Genomic DNA, 23390 nt, shown 5'->3' on the forward strand with positions numbered 1-23390 from the left:
TTTACCTTAATTCCCAGAGTGGACTCGCTATCCTATGTTCAGAAACCAATACGCAGCGCACTAGAGTCTTAAGATTACGTTTGCAGTTTGTAAAGAAACTAATTGCTGATGAAATGGTTGTGTTTAAATATATTCCAGGTGACAATCAAATTGCAGACATGTTTACTAAAGCACTTCCAAAGGTTACACATGAAAAACATGTACAAAGTATGCTTTATGTTTTTGTTCCACAATGATGAACCGCAGGGGAAATGTTGAACTGTTTCTTTAAATCTAAAGGTTCCTCATTGTTTCACCCAATGTGTATACCTTTAAGGGGCCAGAGCAAACTAATGAGATCCAGATTCACAGCTGTGAAGCATAGCAGGTGCTGCTGAGTTGCATTGATTAAGCTGTGTTGGGAATTGGCTGCAGTATATAAGGAGCAGCACCTAGCTCTGCCATTCACCCTGGGGGATGGGTTGTGGTTGGGTCGTGTTTGTTTGTAGATGTATTTGGTGTATAAGGAGTTTTTGTTTTTCTTATTAAAACCTTGTTTGTTATTTTTGAGTCCCTTCTTTTTAATGCAAGCTCTCCCCAGCAAGCTCTCTGCGCTACTATACTGCGAAAAGCCAACCCCCCCCCCCAAAATATAGTCTGGTCCCCCACATGGTCTGAGGGACGGTGGACCGCCTCATGGCTGAAAAAGGTTGCTGACCAATGCCCCAGGCTAAGAAGATGGTCAATCTCCGGTTCCACTCCAGCCTTTTAAAATTAAAATAACAAAATAGATCCCATCTCTCAGAGCATGTAAACCACATGAGTAGAAAGACCCGTGTGCCAATCACAGAAATAGGACTATACTTCCTTCTCCCACCTTTAAAGTAAACGTCTACGTAATGAAACCGAATCGACCCAAGTCTGCCTTCCTCCACTAACCTGAACTTTGCTCTTCAAGCCAAAAGACAACACTTCCCTGTCCCTGAGCGAAACCCCCTGGCCTGTCATAGGTAGAGCTGCCACCACACCAGTGGCATTTATATCAGCTCGGTATGGGGACTGACTGAGCGGGCAGCGAGATGCTTTCAGCCTCGGACACTTGGCGGGTACTGAAATGGCCGTGCAGGCCAGATTCACGACCCTGGCGGGCTGGATTTGGCCCAGGGAACATAGTTTGAGGACCCCTGGCCTACACTGACTGGCAGCAGCTCCCCAGAGTTTCATGTAGGGATTTCATCCGGCCCTTGCAGGAGATGTCAGGAGTTGACCCTGGGACATTCTGCATGCCAAGCAGATGCTCCAGGGCTCCCCATATTTCCCTAGTCTTTCAACGTTATGCTATTAGCAACCGTGGAGATTCCACCTCCCTCTTTCGAAAGGAGAAAACTCACCTGATCACCTACGGGATCACACCTACGGGTACCTACGGGACCGCCTCTCCTGGTATGTCCCACAGAGGAACTTACGGTCCTCAAATAAAAACATCTTGGAGATCCTGGGCCACAGGGAGGTTAGGCTGACCTCAGCCAGAGCCAGGGCTTTTTCGGCCGTGGCTCCGATCTGGTGGAACACTCTGTCACAAGAGACCAGGGCCCTGCGGGACTTGACATCTTTCCGCAGGGCCTGCAAGACAGAACTGTTCCACCAGGCCTTTGGCCGGGGCGCAGCCTGACTCCCTCCCTCGGTTATCTTCGCAGAGCTCTGGCCCAATGGTTGCCAGTGGCTTGAATTAATTAATTTTATAATGAATGATTTTAGAGTGTTGTTTGTGCTGTACTTTTGTACTGTTTTATTGTTGTTAGCCGCCCTGAGCCTGGCTTCGGCTGGGGAGGGCAGGATATAAATAAAATTTTTTATTATTATTATTATTATTAGTAGTAGTAGTAGTATTAATAATAATAATAATAATAATAATAATAATAATAATTTATACCCCACCCATCTGGCTAGGTTCCCCAGCCACTCTGGGCGGCTTCCAACAAAATATTAAAATACAAGAGTCCAACAATTATTAAAAGCTTCCCTAAACATAATAACAACAACCATCCATTTCTGGAAAGGGAAATGGCATACTTTTGTATATTAGAATAAAAAGCATGCATAAGAAAGTATTACTCATTTATGATGAGAATAGGAATTCTTTATTTTGAACCTCGCATGGTTCCTCCTTGGCAGCCAGTGCGGTTGTTTCAGCAGGGCTAGAACTCAGGACCCGCTGCCTTGAGGGACATCTAAGAGCAGTTGGGCAGGGGAAAGGTCTCCCTTGGGAGGTGGTGGACTCTCCTTCCTTGGAGGTTTCTAAGCAGAGATCGGACGGCCATCTGCCATGGATGCTTTAGCTGAGATTCCTGCATTGCTGGGGGTTGTAATAATAATAATAATAATAATAATTATTATTATTATTATTATTATTTATTTATACCCTGACCATCTGGCTGGGTTTCCCCAGCCACTCTGGGCGGCTTCCAATAAAACACTTAAATACAATAACCTATTAAACATTAAAAGCTTCCCTAAACAGGTCTGCCTGTTTAGGGAACTAGACCCGGCCCCCTCTTGCTTTGGGTTGGACTAGATGACCCTGGGATCCCCTCATCTCTCTCCACTCCTGAATTCCAGGAGGAGCTTCCTTGCCTCCTGCAAAGCCCTTTTCCCTGCAAGCTCTTCCTCTGGTTTCTGGCCAAGGGAGGGAGATGCTCAGAGTCCAGCCAAGAGCCTCACCCCCAAAAGGATATCTGGGCATGGGCGGAGCCAGGGGGGCAGCTGCCCTCCGAAATCCATAAGAAATAATAGGAATCTGAGGTTCTGCCAAGCGAGAGAGGACTGAGCGGGAGGGACTCGGCTTGACAAGGGTTAAAGGGAACTGAGCTGCCTTCCTAGAGAGGCCAGGAAGCAAGGGGGGCAGGTCCTCCAGAGCCAAGGCCCCTCCCTCCCCAGTCCTTTCCTGCTTCGGTGTCTCTCCCGGGATCTGGTGAGTCTCCTCTCTCTGGGATCTAGTGGGGGTCCCAGGGCTGCAGCAGGGGAGGGTGCCTGGGGGGCCTGATCTGCTCCTGCAGGGGGGGGGGACCCCAAGTCAGGGAGGAGAGGGTCCTGCCAGGGAGGGGCCAGGTCTGCCACGCTCTCCTTCCTGCAGATCAGAGGATCCCTGACTCCCACGAAACTCCCTTCTTTAAACAAAGGAGTCCCTGGGACTTTAACTCTGTGTGACGTCGCTCAGCCTCATTGCGCAACAGAGGAAACATATGCAAATGGTTTTCCAAAGCTGGACGAGGAGGTGGACTAGCCCCCCCCCCCAAAAAAAGAGCAACAGTGAGGAAGGAAGTTAAGGTGGGAGAGAAAGGCCAGGAATAAAGAGAGGGATCCCAGCCCATAGCCTGGCTGCTGCATTGGGGACCAGTTTCCCAGTGTCTCCCAGGGCAGCTCCCCACGGAGGCCACTGCAGCAATCCCCTCGCACCCAGAGCAGGGCATCCCAGGACCACATCCTCTCTGTCCCAAAGGGATTGTTGCTGGAAATGGGCGCTGCTACTCACTGAGCCTCCAGGGCCTTGGCATCAATGGCTGTGTGTGTGTTAAGCTATCTAATTGAATAATAATACTAAATTAGCCTCCTAAATTTTAAAGGAGATGTTTTTGGCCCCGCCCATTTGGCCCTCAGGGGGTTGGCCAGGTGCATACCTGGCCCTCAGACCACAGAAAAAGGGACCCCACCCCAGGAGTCTGTCTTGAGAGCAGCAGAGAGTCCAAGTGCAAGAAAAGGAGACAGAAGCAGGGGAGTGGGTGTAGGTGTGGGGGGCAACAACTGAGGACCCCCACTAGAACCAAGCATCCATTTTTCACAAGATAGAAACGACTCCTTTGTCAGTGGCTTCTGACGTCGTGAATTGACTGGAAGGATGGAGAAACCAGGTTGATTCATCTCTCAGAAATCCCTTCATTTTGCATTGCTAGAAGGCTAGAGACTTATTTCTTCTTCTTCTCCTCCTCCTCCTCCTCCTCCTCCTTTTCAAAAAGATAGCTCATGGTCTGAGATGCAGTGAAGTCCAGCCCATTTCCCCCCCTGTCCTACAGATTCTGTAACAGAACAATGTATTTGCTTTTTAGGATTTGCTAGAGCTTCTCATTTAGACGGACAGAACTTGGCAGAAGACCAAAGGGTTCCTTCCGATCTCTCAGAGGCTTCCTGAGAGCACAGATGGGTGAGCGAGACTCAGCTGGCCCTGGAACAGGAAGAGGCCATGCCAACCAAACTGGGAGCAGTGGGGGGTTCTGGGAAAACTCTGTGCAGAAGATCCATGGTGAGGTGGACACCCTCTGCTCAGAGGTGCAGAGCCAGCCGTTGAGGCAGTTCTGCTGCCAGGAGGCCAAAGGACCCCGAGAGGTTTGCAGCCGACTCTACCACCTTGACCATCAGTGGCTGAAGCCAGAAAGGCACACGAAAGCTGAGATGCTGGACCTGGTGATCTTGGAGCAGTTCCTGGCTGTCCTTCCCCTGGAGATGGAGAGCTGGGTGAGGGAATGCGGAGCGGAGACCAGTTCCCAGGCGGTGGCCCTGGCCGAAGGTTTCCTCCTGAGTCAGGCAGAGGAGAGAAAGCAGGTGAGAGAGACTTTCCTCTGGATACTCCCAAGGGGCTCCAAACAGGACAGAGAACATCCCATAATGGTCTGCTGATGGCACATCCTTTTTCTGGGAAGGCATCCATGGAATGAGATCTCACACCCTTCAAGTCTTTGCCATTCTCTTTCTAGTATTTCTCCCCATTCTGTGTTTTTAATCCGTGTTTCTTTTTCAGGGAAAGGCTCTCTTTGCAGAAATGGACCTGGATTCCTGTGAGGCAGAGAGGCCTCCGTTGGACACCAGAGAGAGGCCACTGGGTAAGAAGGAAGGTGGTTTTTCTCCACTGGTCTCATTCTCTTGGTTTTCCAACTCATCTGATGGTTTTTTCATCTTGTTTTGGGGATAGATGGTTGGGAATAGGGGTCCAGAAGAGGGGAGATGTATTTCTGCACAACTAACATATGAAATGGGCACAAACATCTAAATGCTCTCAGTAGAAAAGTCCTTCTCAAAGGCCCATCTGTAGTTAGAGTTGCCCTGTTTCACCTGTGAGAGAAGCAGGCACTCCTGGCGTCCTGCTTACCTTTTTTCTTTTGCAGGTGGCAGAAGGATGCCGGCAAGACCTCCTGATCCGCCTTTTCATGGGGGCAGAAGGGAAGCAGCGGCTGTGGAACCAGATCAGGTCAGGGGAAGCTGCCTTGTGGGGACAGAGGCCGAGGGATGGAACAATGTCATGGACTGGTTGGGCACAGAGGAATGGTGGGAGGAAGCAGCCGGGGAACCAGGAAGGGAAGACGGCTCAGAACCGAAGGAAAGGAAGACGGCTCAGAGCCCAAGGATTGGAGGTGGAAGAAGGATGAGCAGTGAGAGGGAGAAGAGGGAGAAGTCTGGGAAGAGGAGGTGTCAGAAGCTAAAGGGGAAACAGGGCTTAGTGAGCTGGGAGACTCTGTGGCAGAATGCAGTGCAGAATCAGAGGCAGAAGAGGAAGGAGGTGAGTGCGGGAGGAAGGTCGAGAGGCTGATGTGAGTCAGGAGAAGGCGGAGCCACTGGTGGCTCCCTCTCCTTTTGCCAGAAGCCACCCTCCCTGCTTGTCTCTCAGTGCCAAGAGACCCCCTGCAGTGCAGGAATCTCTGCTAGATAATCCAAGACCAAAAGAGGCTTATTTTATTTATAGATTGATAACTGAATGCAAAAATTGGTTTCTAAGCAGTGGAGAAATGAGAACAAATAGTGGCCTGAAAACACAAGGTGGAGTACCACCTATTTGCACAAAGACGAATACCCATAATTAAAATGCAGAATAAAATAAGCATCCATAAATAAAATGGGCAGCATAGCAATCCTATTGAAACAACACCCCAATGTACAGGAAGGAAACAACAGAGCATTGTGGGGCAGATCATATTTCTGCTGTCTCAGAGGAGGACATTTCCCTTTTTCTTTTAGGGTCTAGTGTGCTTTCAAGATGTTGCTGTTTGTTTCATGGACGAGGAGTGGGCGTTGCTGGATCCTGACCAGAGAGCTCTGCATAAGGATGTCATGGAGGAGAATCGTGGGATCGTGGCCTCTCTTGGTAAGGCTCCCTGTGGGATCGTCATATCTGCCTGGAAATTCAAAAAATACCTCTATGTGACCAACCTCATATATTTTCACAGAGCTCAACAGCGCCCCCTATAACACCTGGGGACCTAACACCCCCACAATAAAAAGTAACTTACAGTTTTTTCTTTGAACAATCTTCCTCAAATTATTCCTTTTTCTACCACGATTGGGCTGGTTTCAACTGCCCAGGCCATCTTAAATGTCAGCTTCAGAATTGTTAGGAAAGATAAGTAGCTTCAGGTTTTCTGTTTTTGTTTTTGCTCCTGTCAGTCTTGGGTTGACCAAAGAGACGACTGACATTGGAGATGGAGGGGATGCCATGACTGGGCCAAATAAAATTCATCCCAGAGAAGAGCTAGGCTTATTGAATTTCAGGTAGAAGTAGCAGTGGTGGTGGTGATGATGATGATGATGATGATGATACAGTGGTACCTCGGTTTACAAACTTTCCGGAACAGGAGTATTCTTAAATTAATGTACTACTGTAGTAATAATAATAATTTTTATTTCTACCCTGCCCATCTGGCTGCATTCCCCCAGCCACTCTGGGCAGCTCCCAACACACATATAAACATGAAACATAAATAATAATAATCTGATCCCATATAAAAAAACATTAACTTTAAAATGAACAACTTCTCCTAGTGGCCGAAATTGTGGAAACCTTTTGTGAAAAGTGTATTTCTGAGGTTTGATGGCTCATAACACCACTTTTGTGTGGAGTAATGCCATAAAATTATATAGCAATCGAAAGATAATTTAATGAAGGATGTAATGCAATAAATTTTATGAAGGAGTATTTATTAGAACAGCAGTCATAAAGAAAAAACGTGAAACCTTTGGTAACCATTGGTAACCTTTAGCTTGAATTACGGCCTTACAACGCCTTCCCATGAAGTGAACCAAGTTTTTAGTTCTGCAGCTGTAATAATGTGAAACCAAGACTGAATTATTGCCTCTGTTAATTGGGCTTTATTGCTGGGTTGCCTTTGTTTAACAATTTTCTTTAGTTGGCTCCAAAGATTTCTGATTGGGTTAAAGTGTGGGCTATTCCCAGGCCATTCCAGCAGTGAAATATCATTATCTTAAAAGCACCTTTTGCACACAGCAGCAACATGACATAGAGCTGACTCCTGTTGAAAATATATAAATGCTTCAGTATCTGGGAAAAGATCACCTGCGGAACACTGCAGTTTGGGCTCACGTATTTCGTTTATGCATTTTTCCGCATTTACATTCCCATTAATGACGCAAATTCTGCCCACACCTTTTGCTGCCATACAACCCCAGATCATCACACTGTCTGGGTGTTTCATGGTCGGTGTAATGCAAGTAGGATGTAAATCTTCTCTGATTCTTCTCCTCTTATCCGATTAAAGAAACTCATGTATTTCATGCTATCACTACCAAGAAAGGTAGTGTCCTTTTTTATTTATACAACAAGAAAAAAGAAAAAAACCCACAAATACCAAATTACACACAAATTACAAAAATAACCATAGAGACATAATTTTCTTAGCAAACAATAAAACATCTATTGGTCTTAACACTAAAGACCCAACCTCCCGTCTATTCCATATTTCAAATTCATATTACTTATTGCCAAAACACACTTTTATCATAATTAAACTTATTCTCAATAAATCTAATTTCTTATATCTACCTTGCAACTATTACTGAAGTTCCTCGAATGCTGCAACAGAATTGAGACTACTATATTTATTTTTCAGATATTCTTTGAAAACCTCCCATTTTGAAACAAATTCCTGTTTTGATTTATTCTTTATTTTTTCTGATAAACCATCTAATTTGGCATATTCTGTCAGCTTTTGGATCCAATCTTGTATAGAGGAGATTTCATTACTCTTCCATTTTGCTGCGATCAAAACTCTTGCTGCCGTCGTCGCATATAAAAAGATACCCTTTCTCTTTTGTGTTATTCCCAGGAGGTAGGCCTCTGGTTTTTTATTGAAAGAGATCTTCAGCATTTTGTGCAGTTCTGCATGTATAGGTAAAGGTAAAGGTACCCCTGCCCGTACGGGCCAGTCTTGACAGACTCTAGGGTTGTGCGCCCATCTCACTCAAGAGGCCGGGGGCCAGAGCTGTCCGGAGACACTTCCGGGTCACGTGGCCAGCGTGACATCGCTGCTCTGGCGAGCCAGAGCCGCACACGGAAACGCTGTTTACCTTCCCGCTAGTATTTATCTACTTGCACCCAGGGGTGCTTTCGAACTGCTAGGTTGGCAGGCGCTGGGACCGAACAACGGGAGCGCACCCCGCCGCGGGGATTCGAACCGCCGACCTTTCGATTGGCAAGCCCTAGGTGCTGAGGCTTTTACCCACAGCGCCACCCGCGTCCCTTCTGCATGTATACTCTCCGAGAATACCTGTATTTTCCTACATATCCACCACATATGGTAGAATGTTCCTGAGTCTTCGCATCTCCAACAATTACTTGATACATTTTTATACATTTTTGAAAGCTTCCATGGTGTTAGATACCATCGATGTTGCATTTTTTGAAAGTTCTCTTTAATCGTGTAACAATTTGTGAATTTCCAATTGATCTTCCATAAATTTTCCCAGTGGGCCATGGTTATTGAGTGGCCAAAATCCTGGGACCACCTCACCATTGCCACTGTTACCTCCTCCTTCTTGAGTGTCCAGTCAAGGAGGAGTCGGTAAGTTTTGGAAAGAGTTTTTCTTTTAGAATTTACAAGATCAGATTGGAATCGGGAAATTTCTCTTGAGAACCCCTTTTGTTTGTCAGATTTAAATTTTTCAAATAACTGATGGTATTGGAACCAGTCTGAAATGTGGTCTCTTATTTCCTCAAAGTTTTTAAATTTTATTTGGTTATCTTCATTTTTTAGAAGTATTTTATATGTTGGCCAGCTTTCCTGAGTATTTTTCTGTTTTACTGCTATGGCTTCTACTGGAGAAGTCCACCACGGGACTTTAGGCTCCATCAGGTCTTTATATTTCTCCCATACAGCAAAGAGTGACTTTCTTATTATATGGTTGGTAAAATTTTTATGAATTTTCGCTTTTCCATATATCAGGTTGGCGTGCCATCCCCAATGATTGTCAAAACCTTCCAGGTTCAGGAGGTCCGGATCCTGCAACGTGCACCAATCTTTTAGCCAGGTGAAACAGGCTGCCTCGTAGTAAAGTTTTAGGTCGGGTAGGGAAAAGCCTCCTCTCTCTTTTATGTCTATTAAGATCAGATGTTTAATCCTAGGTTTCTTCCCTTCCCACAGGAATTTGGAAATTTCTCTTTGCCATATCTTGAGACAACCTGTCAAGTAAGGTAGTGTCCCATTGTTCCACTGTCCAGTTAACATGGGTTTAATCTTTTCAAGCTTTGCTTGAGAGATAACAATGGCTTTTTCTTAGAATTCTAACATTTAGACCAGTCCTTGCACTCAACTTCCCATTACATTGTGCCATGTCATCTTGTATACACCCAGATGAATTTATTCTGTCATGTAGGCACAGTCTCTCCACTCGTCCATCGTCACTTTTGTAGTGACTGAGTCTCCTTATACCTCTTCAAAAATATAGAAAGGTCAACCTTGGTTAAGTTTTCCCCAATCTCTCTTCTAATTTCTTCATAACGGTAGCCTTGTGCACTTAATAGTACAATCTTAAATCGCTTTCTGGGGACCAGTCAACTCTTTGTGCCATTTCTATAATTTTATTATGTTTTACACCCTCACTAAATGAAAGAACACAAAAAACCAACCAACTTGATAGCAATCACATAACACACTGACAAAAGTCAACCAAAGCAAGTTGTGCTTTCTTTTTCTGGTTATTTGGCTATAACGTTTGATAGACTACGGGTAATTGAACAAACTTTGTTGGATTGCAATCTTGATTGCATTCTTGATCGAATTATCTTTCCACTGATATATAATTTTATGACATTACTCCAAATGAAGTGGTGTTATAAGCCATCAAAACCCTGAAATACACTTTTTTCCAAAAGTCTTTCACAATTTTGACCACTGCTTTATATAAACAAAGCAACATTCAACAACGCATCAGAATCTCATAATAAATATGTTGGTTAATGACAAAAAATACAGGTAATGAACACACACCCAACTCCCTTCAGTTCTTCTCCATTTGTTCCTGAGGCTCTAATCCCTTTTTGTCTCCATTGCAGATTGTGATGAATTGGAAATTGAGAGCCAAGGTGACAACGAAAAAATCCCCAGAGAGGAGAAGCCACACAAAAATTTGGAGTGTGGAGAAAGCTGCAGTCAGAGCTCCCATTCCACTTCCCATCAACAAAATCTCATTGAAAAGAAACTCTATCAGTGCATGGAATGTGGAAAGAGCTTCAGTCAGAGCTCCTCTCTCACTTACCATCAAAGAATTCATACAGGGGAGAAACCCTATCAGTGCGTAGAATGTGGAAAGAGCTTCAGGAAGAGCTCCGATCTCACTTCCCATCACAGAATTCATACAGAGGAGAAACCCTATCAGTGCGTAGAATGTGGAAAGAGCTTCAGGAAGAGCTCCAATTTCACTAGGCATCAGAGACTTCATACAGGGGAAAAACCCTATCAGTGTGTGGAATGTGGAAAGAGCTTCAGTCAGAGCTCCGATCTCACTTCCCATCAAAGAATTCATACAGGGGAGAAACCCTATCAGTGCGTAGAATGTGGAAAGAGCTTCAGGAAGAGCTCCGATCTCACTTCCCATCACAGAATTCATACAGGGGAGAAACCCTATCAGTGCGTAGAATGTGGAAACAGCTTCACTAATAGCTCCAGTTTCACTAGGCATCAGAGACTTCATTCAGGGGAGAAACCCTATCAGTGTGTGGAATGTGGAAAGAGCTTCATTCAGAGCTCCAATTTCACTAGGCATCAGAGACTTCATACAGGGAAGAAACCCTATCAGTGCGTAGAATGTGGAAAGAGCTTCACTCAGAGCTCCAGTTTCACTAGGCATCAGAGACTTCATACAGGGGAGAAACCCTATAAGTGCGTGGAATGTGGAAAGAGCTTCACTGATTGCTCCTCTCTCACTTCCCATCAGAGACTTCATTCAGGGGAGAAACCCTATAAGTGTGTGGAATGTGGAAAGAGCTTCACTGTTAGCTCTAAACTCACTTCCCATCAAAGAATTCATACAGGGGAGAAACCCTATCAGTGCGTAGAATGTGGAAAGAGCTTCACTGACAGCTCCAGTTTCACTAGGCACCAGAGATTTCATACAGGGGAGAAACCCTATCAGTGTGTGGAATGTGGAAAGAGCTTCACTGACAGCTCCAATTTCACTAGGCATCAGAGATTTCATACAGGGGAGAAACCCTATCAGTGCGTAGAATGTGGAAAGAGCTTCACTCAGAGCTCCTCTCTCACTTCCCATCAAAGAATTCATACAGGGGAGAAACCCTATCAGTGTGTGGAATGTGGAAAGAGTTTCTGGAAGAGCTGCCATCTCACTTCCCATCACAGAATTCATACAGGGGAGAAACCCTATCAGTGTGTGGAATGTGGAAAGAGCTTCAGTCAGAGCTCCTCTCTCACTTCCCATCAAAGAATTCATACAGGGGAGAAACCCTATCAGTGTGTGGAATGTGGAAAGAGCTTCACTAATAGCTCCAGTTTCACTAGGCACCAGAGATTTCATACAGGGGAGAAACCCTATCAGTGTGTGGAATGTGGAAAGAGCTTCAGTCAGAGCTCCTCTCTCACTTCCCATCAAAGAATTCATACAGGGGAGAAACCCTATCAGTGCGTAGAATGTGGAAAGAGCTTCACTAATAGCTCCAGTTTCACTAGGCACCAGAGATTTCATACAGGGGAGAAACCCTATCAGTGTGTGGAATGTGGAAAAAGCTTCACTGTTAGCTCTAAACTCACTTCCCATCAAAGAATCCACACAAAGGTCGGAAAAACCATTATACAGCTTTATGAGCCAGGCAAATCCGCACCTTTTTAACCAGGCCTTTTTCTTATTAACATCTAATGCTATTTTAACATGTGATATTTTTTGTTTTTATGTTGTGTTTTTATGTTCTAAGCATCCTGAGACTTGTGAGTGTAGGGAATACAGCCACTCTTAAATTCCTAGGGGTCTTTGCCCCCCCATAAAATATTTGAGGAGGCCACCCCCCAGGTTTTCTTTGTGTTTTTTTTCAAATGTAACCTTTTATTCGTAAGCAACTTGCCATACAATTTTGCTTTCAATTTGCCATTTTAATAAATTTTTAAAAACCGCACAAAGGTCATGAGAAAAACAAAATACAAGAAAATACAAATGTGGACAGGTCCCATATTTGCGGGCCAAACACAACAGTTGCTTTAAAGGAGGCTTCCCCAAACTTGGGTCCCCAGCAGCTCCCGGGACTATAGTTTCCATCATCCCTCCCCATTGGTCCTGCTAGCTAGGGATGATGGGAGTTGTAGTCCAAAAACAGCTTTCTGCACCACCTAGAGTACCCACAGAATTTTGGCTTCTACTGCCAACACACACAGAAAAAATGAAAGACAAACTTGGAAAGGGCCATACCAAATGGACATCCGGTGTAAAGAGGTCACTTTCCCCACTGCTGAACAATGCCACAGGTAGAGGAGATGGAATGCTAGAAATGTTCTCCGGGGCAAGGGGAGCTGCTGGGAAATTGAACTACAGGCTCAAAATACTACTTTTTTAAAAAGTCGCTGCCATTATAGGCATTGCCATTCAAATGGTGTGCATGCATCATGTGATTGATAGTGCAAGGCGGGCCTTACCTGGGCCTCCATCAATATTTTATTCAAGTCGGCATCACTGGGTCGCGTGGTATGCAAATTAAATAAAGACATGAATCTCCTTCCTTTGCACATATTCCAGCTTGTCTATATCCTCATTTATGCTTTTTAAAATTTGTTTGCCCTCCATTTGAAGATTTTACATTCTAAACATACAGGATGAAAGCATGGCTTTCTCAAAAACAAGGCTAGCCAGAGAAATCTCTCCTTTTCTTTTCTTTTTTTGGATGGAGTGATACACTTTGTTGATCAGTGGACTGCTGTTGAAATAGTGCATCTCGATTTCAGTAAGGCTTTTTACAAAGTCCTCTGTGGTATTTATGTGAGGAAGCTGGTAAAGTGAGACTGAATGAGGTAACTGTTAGACGGACCAAACCCAAAGAGGACTCCTTCATGGTTCCTCCCCATCCTGGGGAAAAGTGACAAGAAGGGTGCTGCAGGGTTCTGTCCTGGGGCCATTGTTGAAAAACGTCTTTATAAATGACATGGATGAAGGAACTGAGGGGATGCTCATCACATTTGTAGACAACACCAAACTGATCATAATGGCGCCCTCTTCTTCAGCAACAGACAGGGAGACAAAGAACAGTGCAAAAGCACAGCAGAGCGGAAGAGGTAAGACTGACTTCTGTTCGTACACTTCCCAAGCCTAGGAAAGTAAACAGGGGCATGTGACATACTAGCCACATATCCAGCAACGGGAGGAGTGAATTGCTAACACAGCAGACATGACTGCAGGTGAGCTAAGTAAAAAAAAACCTGCTTTTTCCTTCTGGGGTACCCAAGGGCCCATATAGAGTCTTTTTGTAGGTTCTCTATTGGTAGGAGAAAATAACAGAGACCAACCAAAGAATATTGAGAAGCAAAGCAGCTAGTAAGCCTGTTCTTTATTAACTGTTGCAACAGGGTTCTCCCCCACACGCAGGACAGAGGAGGAGGACCCCGAGCCATGCATGAAAGCCCTTATAAAGACATTTTTAATTGCCCGCCCTGGAGTCCAAGACCACCCCCAAGAAACATCATACATATATCACAGAAAAGGCAGTCTACAACAGAAATCTGAGTGCATTTTTACCTTGAGAAATATGTGAGGTGACTGAAAGAGTGAAAGAGTCAAAATGGCTTTAGGACTTTTCCTGTGGGTGTTGGCCATGTGGTTTATATATTTACATATGTGTTTGCTTGGTACATTTATATATATATCACCAAGGTTGGTTCAAAGAAAGAGTTTATTCTGCTCTCTTTATAGCAGAAGGCTCTTGCGTGGTGAGTCCACAGCAAGTCCAAAGAAATGAGAAGTTTCATGCAGTATTTATATCCTCCAGACACCCTCTCCCCCTTCCCCAGCCACGTCAGCTTGTACACGCAGGTTGACATCACAGATGTTCCTGCTCCGGCACTCTTAACCATAAAAGGGATTTCCTTCCTGCACTCCTGACCATAAAAGGGTATTCCTGTTCCTACTCCTATCTTGGAGCCAGAGGTCACCATCTCCGGGAACACGCTTCTGGCGTTTTTCCTGGACATCGGTCTGCGCGTATTTTGTGGTCAGCACATAAGATAAAGTACTGACGTGTTTTCTCTGTTCCCCTAGAGAGCCAGGGTCATCCCTAGCCGTGACTGATAAAGAAGAGCTTGTTTATGCAGCCGTGTCCTTGTTATGCTTTTTGCTCAACAGCTCAAATTTTACGCATTTTAGAGTGCTCTCTTTTGAAAGACCAAAAAAAGGGGGGGGGGTGAGTCAGTTCTAAACTTACTGCACTGAAACCCATTCCTTCAATTTTTTTCTAAAAAATTGTTGCCCCACAAATAATAACCTGGTATGTTGCAAATGGATGCCTTCGTGTAAATCTTAAGAGACTTGCATGTCAGGCCTCTTAAGGCTATTTGCAGGTGTAGCAGTGCACATAGCTGGACATAGGATATCACATACAAAATAACACATGTTGCATTTTGTTACTAAATTACTTGTGGCATTCTAGCACTTTGGGAGAAACATTCTCCATAGTGGTCTATGCTTTACACTTAGCGGGAAGGTCAAATAATGAGTGAAAAATGCAGTTTGTTTTGTTTCTGCCTTTTTTGTGTGTTCCCAGGTGTCAAAGCTAGCTCTCCTGTGATCTCACACCTCCATCATATCACAGCAGCAACAATCCCTGGTGAATCCCTGTAGGGCTTTCATATTGACCATGTCACCTTGTAGTGGCACAGGTTTGGACATTTCTTGAGAGAGATGTCTTTGCCTTGGCCTTTCTATGGCATTTTTATTATAATAGGCTCTGGTCTTCCACTCTAGGGAAGTTGCTCAGTTGTTCCTAAGGGACCAAAAACCTAATTGCAGCCTGGATACACTTGCCCAATTCAAACGGAGTCCAATTAGAATTTATATAGCCCCATGGTTTGCCGACGTGGAGTTCCGGCCCCACCTGGTGGTGGCGGTCGGCCTGGGCCTTGTACGCATCCTTGGCCTGGCACAGTTGCTCCATCAATAGTTGGTGCTGAGACTGGAGCTCCTGGAGCCAGTCTGTCACCGTGAGGACCGCAGATGCTGGCAGCACGTCCGGGAACAAACGCGGATGGTAACCGTATATGGCCTGGAACAGGGTCTGCTGGGTGGAGGCGTTCACCGCGTTGTTGTAAGCGAACTCCTCCAATGACAAGTGGTCAACCCAGTCTGGAGGTACTCCAGGTTCCGGTGGTTGGTTCTCACTTCCACCAGTTGTCTTGCCCCCTCAGGATGATGGCCCCTTGCGGTGATGATAGGCCCTTGCGGTTCCGGGGTGCTGCCCATTCCCAAACTGCTGCAACTTTCCCGGGATCCATCTGCACCCCATCAGGGGACAGTTGGTGACTGAGGAAGTCCACTGACTGCTGGTGGAACTTTCACTTGCTGAGCTTAGCATATAGGCGTTGCTCCCACAAGCGCTGCAACATGGACCGGACATGACCCTCGTGTCGAGCTGGGCCATGGGAGTAAATCAGAATGTCATCTAGGTACACCACCACATACTTCTCTAGCAAGTCCTGGAACACGTGGTTGATGTACCGTTGGAACACGGCAGGCGCATTGCACAACCCGAAAGGCATTACCAGGTATTCTAACTGCCCATACCGGGTCCCAAATGCTGTCTTCCACTCATCCCCGGCTTGGATCCAAATCAAATTGTAGGCCCCCCGAAGGTCTAGCTTGGTGAACATCTGCGCCCCTTGCACCCGTTCCGGCAACTTCGCAATAAGGGGCAAGGGATGGTAATCTTATTCAGGGCCCGGTAATCATAGCAGGGACAAAGCTCCCTACACTTCTTAACGAAGAGTACTGGAGCGGTAGTGGGCGTGGTAGAGGCCGAATGAACCCGCCCTCCAGTTTCTTGCGACGGAAGTCCTACAAGGCTTAGTGCTTTGGCTCTGTAAGAGCGCAGGAGCCGTCCATCAATTGCCTCCACCTGTACCGGTTCTGGCTTGTCCTGGAGTGGCACCTGATGATGGGCAGCGAAGGCAGAGTCCATATAAGGGCGGGTTGCCCCTGAATCTCCCAGAGCGTGGGTGAGAATCCAGGGCCCGCCAGGGGGGTATAGACGCACCAGAACCACGAGTTGTTGCAATTCCACCGGTGAGGACCCATCATGCGATGTCTGGGACCCCAGGTAGCCTGGGCCATCGGCTACTGGGGTTGGCCATTTCCCTGTGGCCGGCGTTTTCTCGGGACAGGATTACGCATAGTGTCCACTCCCGCCGCAGTAGAGACACAGGTTCCCCTCAAAACGCCGAGTCTTCTTCAAGGGGGAGAGGCGAGGCCGCGCTGCCCCAAGCTGCATTGGCTCCTCCAGCGACTTGGCTGTGGCCGTGGAACTGCACCTGATGATGGGCAGCGAAGGCAGAGTCCATAGAGGAGCGGGTTGCCCCTGAATCTACCAGAGTGTGGGTGAAAATCCAGGGCCCGCCAGGAATGAAATTCACTGCATGCACTACAATAAAAGAAAATGTAATGAAAATGATGTATAGATGGTATGTAACACCAGTGAAACTTGGTAAGATGTATAAACTTAGTAATAAATGTTGGAAATGTAAAGAAAAAGAGGGAACATCTTACCATATGTGGTGGGAATGTAAGAAAGTGAAATGCTTCTGGGAAATGATTTATAATGAGATGAAGAAAATGTTGAAATATACCTTTATTAAGAAACCAGAAGCATTTCTATTAGGAATAATAGGGAATGATATTAGAAGGAATGATGTGAAATTATTTAGTTATGCAGTGACAGCAGCAAGAATTTTGATGGCCCAGAAATGGAAGCAGGAAGAAACGCATAGTGTCCACTCCCGCCGCAGTAGAGACACAGGTTCCCCTCCAGACGCTGAGTCTTCTTCAAGGGGGAGAGGCGAGGCTGCGCTGCCCGAAGCTGCATTGGCTCCTCCAGCGACTTGGCTGTGGCCGTGGAACTGCTAGGAATGACCGGAGCCAGGAGCCGGGAATGATGGCGGCCCTGAGCCTGGCTACGGTATTCCAACCGATCATCTATCTGCAGGCTCCATTGAATGAGGGTGTCCAGCGTGGTGGGGTGATCCATCATGGCCAGCTGGTCCAGTATCTCATCTGAAAGCCCCTCGAGGTACTGGTCCTGAAGGGTGGAGTCATTCCAGGACAAGTCCTGTGCCAACAGCCGAAATTCTGTGGCGTAGGCGGCCACTGTGGACTTGTCCTGTTTCAACTGCCAAATTGCCTGATTGGCTTGGCTCCCCTTGACTGCCCTTCTGAGGGTTGCCGAACGCGGTTTCCAGATGGTTGCAAAACCCTGTATAGTCTGTCAGCAAGGGAGAGTCTTGCTGGAGCAGCGGCAATGCCACCTTGGCTGCCCGGTCCTTCAGCAAGCTGTTCGGGAGGTGCACCTTACTGCGGTCATCGGGGAAATTCCGGGCTCGCCCCTGAATATACAACTTGGCCTGGGCAAGAAACATGGAAAGGTGGCCAGGGACCCATTGAATTTCTCTGGCAGGACCACTGGGTACTTGTCAGAAGCTGGGGTGTCGGCCCCAGGAGCTGGTAAGGCGTCCAAACACTGCTGAAGCGCTGTAGCTGCATTGCTTAGCTGCTGAACGGTGTGGGTCATGACCTGGTTTTCCTGAGCCAATGGCACCAGCACAGCCGCCTGGTCAGCCATGGCTTCTGGTTCCTCCCGAACGCACCCCAACGAAAGGGGAGTGCAGGTGTGGTGGGAGCAAACTGTGCTGGTCCCGTGGGTTACCCGAGAGGCTAGGTCCAAGTCCAGTCCGTGGTCAAATGTGCAACGTGGAGGCAGTACGTAGTAGCTGAAGCTGGGTGCAGGGCAGGGAGTTGGGTGAAGTCAGGAACAGGCTTGCAAGCAGGGAGCCAGGGCGGGTCAGGAGCTCAGGCAGGAACTAGCAACCAACAATGTTGCTCCCGCAACTTGGGACTGGGGCTGGCTGGCTTTTATCTGCCCTAAGGCATAGGGCGGCCCCGATCCTCTGGTGACTCGCCTCTCTAACCCTGAGCCTCTGCAGCTCAGGAGTGGCTGGAGGGTTACCGGACCCAGAGGCAACCTCAGCTTTCTCTGACGGGGCTGAGAGTGGAGCACCTGCACGCAATGGGTCCTCCATCACCTCAGGAGACAGAGCAGATTCAGCTGGTGCCCGCACCTGAGGATCCAGCACAGGTGAGGACCCTTCAGGCTCATGCCCCAGCCCTGGCTCAGCTGGTTCTGGAGGCGGGGAATCCTGTGCAGGCTGGGATCCCTCAGGTTCAGCATCCACGTCTGAATCCCAGGCCATCACACCTTGTCATCATTGTGGAACTGTAGTAGTCCCCAATTTATGTGGAACAGAAACTAGCAGACACTTGGTCTTTATGAATGAACTGATTTATTGGGACTTCCGTCTATATTATTGCACTTTATGTGTTGTTTATGTGCAAGATAAACATTTCATGTTGTGATAAGAATATATAGAAGAGTATTGTTTATGTGAATCCACAGCCGGTTACGTCTTGCGTTTGTCGAATGTATTTCCTGTAATAACAAGATGCTGTCTTGCAAATTCCTAGAATGGAGGCATGTGCAACAGGTCAATCGCGATCTACTGGTCGATCCACAACTCTGGTCAATGCTCTCTGAGAAAAGCTCAACAACTCTGGGCAAAGACAATGGGTAGATGACTGGCAGGTTTTTTATTACTGGGAGTAGATCTCAGCATCTTGGAAGTTGGACATCCCTGCTATATTGCATAGGTAAAGGTAAAGGGACCCCTCACCATTAGGTCCAGTCGTGGACGACGCTGGGGTTGCGGAACTCATCTCGCTTTATTGGCTGAGGGAGCCGGTGTACAGCTTCCGGGTCATGTGGCCAGCATGTCTAAGCTGCTTCTGGCGAACCAGAGCAGCGCACAGAAACGGAAGGCGAAGAGGTAGATTTAAGAGACCAAATTCCCAAGGGCATAAAACCTCTTCAGTCAGTTTAAAATCCACTTTCCCAGTTTGATGTTCTAAGACATATACCACATTCAGCCCACATTTTACCAGCTTCCTCACATAAATCTCACAGAGGACTCTGTCAAAAGCATCACTGAAATCAAGATGCACAATTTCCACAACAGTCCCCTGATCAACAAAGTTTGTAACTCCATCCAAAAAAAGAAAAGAAGAAAAGGGTTGACTTGTTTGTGAGAAAGCCATGCTTTCATCCTGCATGTTGTAAAATCTTTAGATGAAGGGCAAATAAATTTTAAAAAGAATAAATAAGGATATTGACATGTGCAAAGCAAGGCGATTTATGTCTTTATTTAATTTGGAAACCACCCGACCCAGTGGTGCCAACTTGAATAAAATATTGGTGGAGGGCCAGGTAAGGCCCACCTTGCACAATCAATCACATGATGCATGCATGCCATTTGAATGGCAATGCCTATAATGGCAGGAACTTTTTAAAAAAGTAATATTTTGAGCCCGTAGTTCAATTTCCCAGCAGCTCCCCTTGCCCCAGAGACACTTCTAGCATTCCATCTCCTCTACCTGTGGCATTGTTCAGCAGTGGGGAAAGTGACCTCTTCACACCCGATGTCCATTTGGTATGGCCCTTTCCAGATTTTTCCCTGCCCCTTGTGTTGGTCTTTCATTTGTTTTCTTATATGTGTGTTGCCAGTAGAAGCCACAATTCTGTGGGTACTCTAGGTGGTGCAGAAAACACCTAGAAGCTCCCTTGAGGTTGAAGCGCCGATCAAACTTCAGTTTTGCGCTCTATTAATTCCAATTAGCAGTACTGGGGGTGGTTCAGATTCTGGGGCAGTGCTTTTGGCCAGCAGAGGGTGTCAAAGGGCCAGCCTACTTCCCTTTAAAGCAAACTTGCGTCTCCAGCTGTTTTTAGACTACAACTCCCATCATTACTAGCTAGCAGAACCAGTGGGAAGGGATGATGGGAACTGTAGTCCAGAAGCTGCTGGGGACCCAAGTTTGGGAAAGCCTCCTTCAAAGCAACTTTTCCATTTTGCCCGCAATGATGGGACCTGTCCATGTTTGTATCTTCTTGTATTTTGTTTTCCTCATGACCTTTGTGCGTTTATTTTTTTATTTTTTTAAGAGGGCAAATTGAAAGAGAAATTGTATGGCAAGTTGCAGAAGAATAAAAGGTTGTGTTTGAAAAAACACACCAAAAACTGGGGGGGTGGCATCCTTAAATATTTTATTGGGGGTGGGGCAAAGACCACTAGGCCTTTAAGAGTTGGAGCCTATTCCCTACACCCAGAGGTCTCAGGATGGTTACAACAACAACAACAACAACAAAACATAAAAAAATAAACACCACATATTAAAAGGGCATTAGATGTCAATCAGCCAAAAGCCTGGTTAAAAAGGTCCGTCTGCCTGGTTCCTAAAGCTGTATAATGGTTTTTCCGGCCATTGTATGGATTCTTTGATGGGAAGTAAGATTGGCACTCTGACTGAAGCTCTTCCCACATTCCACACACTGATAGGGTTTCTCCCCTGTATGAATTCTTTGATGGGAAGTGAGATTGGAGCTCTGCTGTCCGGTGCTTGGACACCTGAAGGGTGTGGAGGCCTCTCAGGGCAGCTGCCTGGCAGCTCTGCATCACCTGGAGCAAGAGGCCTTGATCTGGCTCCAGCAGAAGTCAGGCTGTCAGTTCCTCACAAGTGAGAGACCTGGCAGCGGAGAGCAGGTCTGAGGGATCCTCTCCCTACTCTTGTTTCCTCCAATACTCACCATTGCTGGATGAAGAAAGCCTGTGGCACATCTTCAAGAAGAGAAAAACAAGTAATAAATGAAATAATAAACTGAGACAATAAGAATCCACTGATTGCCTCGCCTTGTCCTCCATCAACTGCCACCAACTGCTCTCTCCTCCACTCGCCTCACTAACTACTAACCCAAAATGGCCGCCTGCAAGTCTGTGGCTCCCTCCCCCCCCCCGGTCCTTGTCACCATGGCAACCCCCTCCCAACTGGACCTGGGCTCACCTGGGTCCACCTATTGGGAGATGATCTATAATGAAATGAAAAAAATGTGTAAGATAACCTTTGTTAAAAGACCAGGAGGGCTGTTGCTAAAGCACATGACATGCTCTTCACACTTAGTTATCTATTAGGAGCACAGGCACAAATTATTGTGTGTGTGTTTGTATTTGCAAACTACCCCAGTCTCTGAGGGGGGAGATTCCAGGGGTCCCAGGCGCTTCCCCATCTTCGGTTTCCTTGGAACGAAAGTCAGCGGAGACTGTTTCAGCATACGGCATTTGATTTAATTAGGTTCTGGCAAGCGCAATTTTTTGGTTCAACTGCGGTCCCGGGGGGGGGGGGGTGCTTGCTTACCACGCGGCTGCTCAGGGGGGTTGTTATAAGGGCTCTTTCTCTGTGGAGTTACAAAAGTGCTAGGAATTTAGTTGTGATCAGCAGGGATTTAATTGATTTTTTGTCCCTGAGGGTTAGGTTTTTCTGCGGTCAATTCCTTACTTTAATTGGTTCTTATGCAAAGGGAGTTAATTTAAGGCTAAGGTTTCTGCGTGGTTAACTCCGAACTCAACTTCACGCTTCAAGCCAAAAGACAACCCTTCCCCGTCCCCGGGCAAAACCCCTGGCCTTTCATTGGTAGAACCGCCACTACACTGGTGGCGTTTACCTAATAATAATAAGAATAATAATAATTTATTTGTACCCCGCCCATCTGGCTGGGTTTCCCCAGCTGCTCTAAGCGGCTTCCACAGTGACCAAAAATACACAAAAATATCACAGATTAAAAATGTCCCTGAACAGGGCTGCCTTAAGATTTCTTCTGAATGTCAGGTAGTTGTTTATCACTTTGACATCTGATGGGAGGGCATTCCGCAGGGTGGGCGCCATTACCGAGAAGGCCCTCTGCCTGGTTCCCTGTAGCTTCGCTTCTCGCAATGAGGGAACCGCCTAAAGGCCCTTGGAGCTGGACCTCAGTGTCGGGCAGAACAATGGGGGTGGAGACGCTCTTTTGGGTATATTGGGCCGACGCCATTTAGGGCTTTAAAGGTCAACACCAGCACTTTGAATTGTGCTCGGAAACGTAGTGGGAGCCAATGTAGGTCTTTCAAGACCGGTGGTATACCTCAGCACGGCGCAGGGGCTGACTGAGCGGGTGACGAGATGCTTTCAGCCTCGAACACTTGGCGGGTTCTGAAATGGCCATGCAGGCCAGATTCACGACCCTGGAGGGCTGGATTCGGCCCGTGGGACATAGTTTGAGGACCCCTGGTCTACACTGACTGGCAGCAGCTCCCCAGAGTTTCAGGCAGGGATTTCATCCAGCCCTTGCAGGAGATGTCAGGGGTTGACCCTGGGACATTCTGCATGCCAAGCAGATGCTCTAGGGCTCCCCATATTTCCTTGCACTTTCAACGTTATGCTATTAGCAACCATGGAGATTCCACCTGCCTCTTTGAAAGGAGAACACTCACCTGATCAATAGTAATAGTGATTATTATTATTATTATTATTATTATTATTATTATTATTTATACCCCACCCATCCAGCTGGGTTCCACAGCCACTCTGGGCGGTGTCCAACAAAATATTAAAATACAATAGTCCAACAAATATTAAAAGCTTCCCTAAACACAATAACAACAACCATCCATTTCTGGAAAGGGAAATAGCATACTTTTGTATATTAGAATAAAAAGCATGCATAAGAAAGTATTACTCATTTATGATGAGAATAGGATTTATTTATTTTGAACTTTGCTTGGTTCCTCCTTGGTGGCCAGTGCAATGGTTTCAGCAGGGCTAGAACTCAGGACCCGCTGCCTTGAGGGACATCTAAGAGCAGTTGGGCAGGGAAAGGTCTCCCTTGGGAGGTGGTGGACTCTCCTTCCTTGGAGGTTTCTCAGCAGAGATCGGACGGCCATCTGCCATGGATGCTTTAGCTGAGATTCCTGCATAGCTGGGGGTTGTAATAATAATAATAATAATAATAATAATAATAATAATTA

The 23390-nt window shown here is 46.5% G+C and overlaps 1 protein-coding gene across 5 annotated transcripts in view; it reads left to right on the forward strand.

Annotated features, from left to right (window-relative positions):
* The window catches only part of LOC310675531 (uncharacterized protein), a 122620-nt gene extending 109452 nt beyond the window's left edge, over nucleotides 1-13168 (forward strand). For 3 of the 5 annotated variants that reach the window (XM_083436333.1, XM_083436332.1, XM_083436330.1), the window contains one exon: nucleotides 10310-13168. In XM_083436333.1, the coding sequence (XP_083292459.1) occupies nucleotides 10310-12099 (1790 nt within the window). In that variant the 3' untranslated portion in view covers nucleotides 12100-13168. Of the gene's footprint in view, nucleotides 1-4082; nucleotides 4576-4771; nucleotides 4854-5135; nucleotides 5219-5982; nucleotides 6110-10309 lie in introns of all 5 variants that reach the window. The other 2 variants (XM_083436329.1, XM_083436331.1) reach the window with 1 other exon arrangement.
* The last annotated feature ends 10222 nt before the right edge of the window (nucleotides 13169-23390 follow it).

This window comes from Podarcis tiliguerta (assembly GCF_965153285.1).
Source record: "Podarcis tiliguerta genome assembly, chromosome: 4".
NCBI classification, from domain to species: domain Eukaryota; kingdom Metazoa; phylum Chordata; class Lepidosauria; order Squamata; family Lacertidae; genus Podarcis; species Podarcis tiliguerta.